Source organism: Sorghum bicolor, chromosome 9 (genome assembly GCF_000003195.3).
Source record: "Sorghum bicolor cultivar BTx623 chromosome 9, Sorghum_bicolor_NCBIv3, whole genome shotgun sequence".
Lineage (NCBI taxonomy): Eukaryota > Viridiplantae > Streptophyta > Magnoliopsida > Poales > Poaceae > Sorghum > Sorghum bicolor.
In genome coordinates, this window is record NC_012878.2 from 9,184,216 (window position 1) to 9,189,747 (window position 5,532).

General features: G+C 46.7%; 1 protein-coding gene across 5 annotated transcripts; it reads left to right on the forward strand.

The window, feature by feature from the left end:
• On the forward strand, positions 1,391-3,629 carry LOC8055721 (transcription factor BHLH148). 5 transcript variants are annotated; one of them, XR_002447417.1, is made up of 5 exons: positions 1,391-1,692; positions 1,777-1,873; positions 1,973-2,548; positions 2,656-3,045; positions 3,334-3,629. XR_002447417.1 is itself a non-coding variant. In XM_021447214.1 (4 exons), exons 1-4 carry the CDS (start codon positions 1,667-1,669, stop codon positions 2,821-2,823), a joined length of 867 nt encoding a protein of 288 aa, XP_021302889.1. In that variant the 5' UTR covers positions 1,391-1,666; the 3' UTR covers positions 2,824-3,085. The 5 variants fall into 5 exon arrangements, 2 of the variants coding, with proteins under 2 accessions (XP_021302889.1, XP_021302888.1); XR_002447415.1 differs by having other exon boundaries at positions 1,392-1,681; XR_002447416.1 differs by having other exon boundaries at positions 1,392-1,681; positions 3,337-3,498.

Sequence of the window (5,532 nt, forward strand, 5' to 3'; positions counted from 1 at the left end):
CGCATAAAAACGCACGCTACGTGGCTGGTGGGATTCAAACCTGAGACCTCATTCTCACGCGTAACCTTCTCTACAACTCCACCTATCACCCAGTTATGTCTATATTAGAGTTTAGTTCCCCACATATTATTCTAAACCGAGCATACATTGATTATTTGAGGCCCTAAACAGATTCAAATGGAAAAGTTGTCAACTTCAAAGTTTCATAACTTTTCAAGATCTACAACTTTTATATTGGTAGTTTCTCCATCCGAGCTCATTTCCAAAATTTGAATTTTAAATTTTAGAAATTCAAACGTTATTTTCGATGATAAGATGATCTCAAATGAAAAAATTATCAACTACAAAATTTTATAACTTTTCGAGATCTACAACTTTTATTTTGACAGTTTTTTTTAAACGAGGTCATTTGAAAAGCTCAAAAAATTCAATTTCAAATTATTTTTACACCGTCCGTAGAAATATGATTTTTAGTGGCGGTTCCTTAGGAAAACCACATGTAGAAATACATGATTTCTACAAGCGGTTTTGTTAGGAAAACCGCCTGTGAAAATCCGTTTTCACTGGCGGTTTTTAAGTTGGGCCCGTCGATTTCTTTTTACAGGCGCTTTTTAATTAAAACCGCCTGTAAAAATAAAATTCCACCGCCAGCGTAGAGCTTTACTGTACTAGTGATAGGTACTCCCTCCATCCCAAATTGTAAGTCATTCTAAGAATCTTGGAGAGTCAAACTTTTCTAAGTTTGACCAAATTTATATGATAAAATAATTATTCTTATGATACTAACTAAGTATCATTAGATTCTTCCTTAATTATATTTTCATAGTATATTCACTTTATGTTACAAATCTTAGTATTTTTCTCTAAAATTTTGGTCAAACATGAAAATGCTTTGACTCTCCAAGATTCTTGGAATGACTTACAATTTGGAATGGAGGGAGTATATTTTAATGACGATTTACTTAATAGAACCATCTCTGAAAATTGATTTCTAGCAATGGCTTGTTTAGCTACCGTGCTTCCACCAAGGTTAAGAGCAGTTTACTAAGTCTAAGTGTCCAAGAGTAAACGTTGCTCTAACTCTAAGCCACTCTTAAGCTCTACCAGGTCCAAGTTTTTGACAAGTGTGCGTCCCTCTGATACGTCCACAGGTTCTGCTGATGTTTATGGTGGCCCATGTGTGTGCGAGAGTTGGTGAGAGTCGTGCACCAAACCAATTGGGCACGTTTCTTGCTGCCCTGTTTACAATACTCTATATTATGAATAAATATCTCACTTCACTGGCTGCTGCGTAGCTTGCCAAAGTAGTTGCTAGAGTCGTTGTAGTCTGCCGCAGCCACCTCACAGCGACCATGACAAATAAAGAAAGAGAGCCACACACGCGTGTCACACAGGAGGCATGCAGCAACTCGTCGATTTGCGAAGCAACTCCGTCGTCGTCGTGCTCATGTCTCGCCTTCCTTTGACCAAGAAGTTCAAGTCTTCAACGCATCCTTAGCTTTTGCAGCTATATGTAGCCGTGCGACGATAGCCCTGCTTTCTCAATCAACACGGATCTGAAAGCTGCAACGAGCTGCCCGGCGATCGAGCTCGCCATGGATGGTTGCAGCTGGCCGCCATCTCCGTCTATAGGCGGCGCCAGAGCTGTCTTTAGTGGGGACATGCCATGGCACAAGGCGAGGTACGTACACGGTACGGTCGCCCTGCTCGATATAGCTACTGCCAGGTGTTATGGTCCGTCAATCTTAATCTCAGTTTGCGGTTGTCGTTGTGCAGTAACAGCAGCTGCGACGACTCTGATCATCTTCACAGCCAGAGGGAAGAGCAAGACGTGGTGGTCAGCTCGCAACAACTTCAGCAGCAGCTTCAACAGGCAATAATCAAATTGAACTGTTACATGTTATTTGAGAATTTGAGATCGACTCCTGTACTAATCTATATCGTTGTTGCATCCAATGGCTGTTTGGCGCAGATCTACGCGCTGTTGGACATGGAGCAAGAGCATGAGCTGCACCTGCACCACGCCGTGCCACCGCAGAGCCCTAGCCAGCATCAGTGGTCGTCGTCGCCGTCGTCATCGTCGCTTGTGCTCTCGGCATCGAGCGCCACCACAGCCTTTTGCCAACAACCGGCCCAGGCCTCATCCCTGGACACACCATTTTCTCCATTCCCCTACGGCTACCTTGAGACGATCCCGAACCTGAACCGGGAAGAAATCATGAGCCAAGCACGGCACAAGGATGGTTCCGGCACCAGTGCGTTCAGGCAGTACGTCCGGCACCTCCACCCCAAGAAGAAGCTAAAGCAGGGCGCCTGCGGGCAGAGGGCGATCAAGACGGCCATGTCGGTCCTGGTGAAAATGCACAGCGCTAGGCTTTCCCAGCGGCAAAGGCAGAGCTCCCGGACAGAGATGGCCGCGCCGGCAGTGCCGTCGTCCGACGAGAGCAACAACATCCAGCTTCAGCACCTCTTGTCGGAGCGCAAGCGCCGGGAGAAGATCAACGACAGCTTTGATGCTCTAAGGAATGCACTGCCCCCTTCCTCCAAGGTATATATATATAGCACATATCCTTCAAAACTTATCTCATTCTTGAATTGGTTAGTAGTAGTACTTAGCTGTTTTAATCATACGTACGTGTGTCTTTCTCATGGCAGCGAGATAAAACATCCATACTGATGAGAGCAAGGGACTACATAAACTCTCTGCAATCTAGAGTGTCTGAGCTGGAGGAGAAGGGGATGGCACTAGAATCACAGCTATGCATCGACTACGGCTATGAACAAGACGTTAATGGTTACCCTGAAAAGATCGAGCAACAGTAGAGCAGTAGCTGAGGAAACAAAAACAACGCAGGAACCATTGCCTGAAGATAGTGGTAAGCTCCTCCAGGTGTGAATGTGATGTCATGGATGCTGGAGCTAGAACCCTGCAGCGTCTGAAACAGATAAGAGGATGTTAGATTGGTGGGCATGGACGCAGGTAGCAGCAGTGATCTTCCTCTAGGAAAGCATTCTCAATAATCCACGATAACATTGTAATTGAAGGTATAATAAGCATTCTTATGAAGAAAATATTTTGGACTAATAGAGTAAATTTGACATATATATGCCTTTAAAATTTAAAATTATTTTTGTAAAATGTATAAAATTTTAAAAAATTCTAATGAAAGATACAATTTTCATTGACTGAAAATATTGTGCTAACTGAAAACTACCATGTTTCTCTACCATTGGCGTCTATGACTTGAGCAACCATCAGCCACTCGTTTTTTTTCTTTTCAGAAAGTCCATATCTGAAATTCCGTCTGATGTTTTCTTCATGCTTCAATGCAGCAGATGTGACAACAATTTCATAAGGAATCTGTGATACTGTCAAAGACACGATGCAGTCAGAGATAGAGACAACATAAGCTTCTCTGCTGGTTGTTCGTTCAAAATTGTTGGCTTGAACTTTGTGGTTCTTGGCACTTGTCGGCCCTGTTTGGTACTGCTAGAAAAGCGTGTCGTTTGTCTGTTCTCGTTCAACTTATTATGTCCATACGCAGTATAAGCTACCAAACATGGCCAATGAAATTAAACAATAAAATGTCAAACATATAGACATTCATGGAACTTGGATGCAACCTTAATTCCACCCTGAGCTCATTACGGTGTGTCAAATATAGACATTCAAGAACTTGAGGTCTTTGGAGTTATGAAATAAGTTTCTTGACTTATACTGGCTACAGAGGTGAACTGGGGTTACCAGATTCCTGCTTCCTATTTCATGTTCGAAGCTTATGGCTTGTTTAGTTCCACGATGTAAAGCTATGGGGTGTCATTTCGGATGTCACATGGTGTAACGTCCCAGAGTTCAAATGGCTCAGATCCACTTTACACGCTGAGTGAACCACATCTATCACCATCTCACTTACGCTTTCCTCCTCGCTTCGCGTAAAAGGATTAACCCAGGAAGGAAACAAAAGGAAGAGTAGGCAGTGGATCTTTGTAACAGGAGGGATGTCTCCCTCCTCTCCTCCCGCTCCTCTCCCACACCCTCTTTGTTTCGGCACCATACCTGCCTCCCTCTTACCCGCAAGCCACCTTCCCCTGTTCCCCTGCCAACCATGGGTGCCGCTGCACTCCACCGCCGCGCCACAGGCTCGCCGTTTGCCGATCCCAGTCCCCAGCGTCAAGGCCTTGGAGGCTGGCGTACCCCCCCCCCCCCCCTGTGCGTGATGGGTGTTCGACGAAAGGTCCACAAGGCGGTCGCCCCAGTCAGGCCGGCGCTTGCAGCGCTAAACCACCTGGAAACACTCCGGTGTACCAACCTCGGCGCGGCGGAGCTAGAGACAGGAGCCCTGAGCCTGCTGCCTTCACCTTTCAGCCGGGTACGCACTTTCAAAACTTTGTCCTGAAGAATTTTTTCTGCCCTGTTGTTAGGCCTTTGGTTCCTGTTCTTCCTGTGCATGTCTTCTAGATCTCCCAGTCCAACGGGCGTGGATCCTGTGCCTCTAGCCTGGTGGCTAAAGCCCTTAACTTCCATTTATGTGCCCCCCTGAATCCTTCGCTGTGGTTCAAGACATCCCTTCCGTCTATTACTTCTCTGTTACTTCCAATATGGTTAAAAGTCTTCTCCTTCGGATTGGGATCTTCGCCATTGATGGGATCATCTTCCGTATTCATGGGGACAGGAGTGTGGCTATCTCTGCCATCTCCCCCCTGTTGGCAATCATTGGAGCGGGCGATGGTTTGAATTTTGAGATGCGGGATCAATCTCAGGCCCAGCAGCCCAATACTCGACCCGTCACCATGCTGGCCATTTCCTTTGTCGTGCAGCTGGACAGTAAACCTCTAGGCATGCCCGCGTGTCACCATACAGATGACCTCGGTGATCACGGTGCGAAGAGCCCGATCAAAAATGCTTTATCTGCCAACAATCTTAATGGCCAGCCCGTCTGCAGTCCTACCGCTACTGCTACTTCTCGGCTGCCCCCTACTTCTCAGGCCTACTGCCTGACGGGGAATTGTGACAAGCATGCTTACTCATCATGGATTATCACCGCTGGTGACCGTGTTAACTGCCACCGCAACGCCACCTCTGTGGCACGGCAGACACGTACTCACCTCACCGGAATTGTCACCATCTCTGCGGGCAAAACTGATCGTCCCGACGTTCGGCGGTCACCTATTTTTCTTAAGGTCAAAGGAAATACGGTTGTGAAGAAATGTTTCAAATGCCTTGCCTCTGATCACTTCGTCTCTCAGTGTCACGACCCTATAAAATGCTCTCGTTGCCTCCATTTAGGGCATAAAAGTTTCCAGTGCAAAACCTTTCCACCCTACAGCATGTCTACCCGCTCTGATGACTCCTTCCACTCTACCGGAGTCCACCCCGCATCCCCCACCATTGCAAGCATGATTGCTGATGCTGTCGATATCCTCCACTCGCATGTCCCTGGCCATGGCGCCCGTCCTGCCCCACCTCCGACTCCTAGCGCGGGGTTCTCCTGCTCGGTCCCTGCTAAGCGGACCATGGTGGAGGCACACATT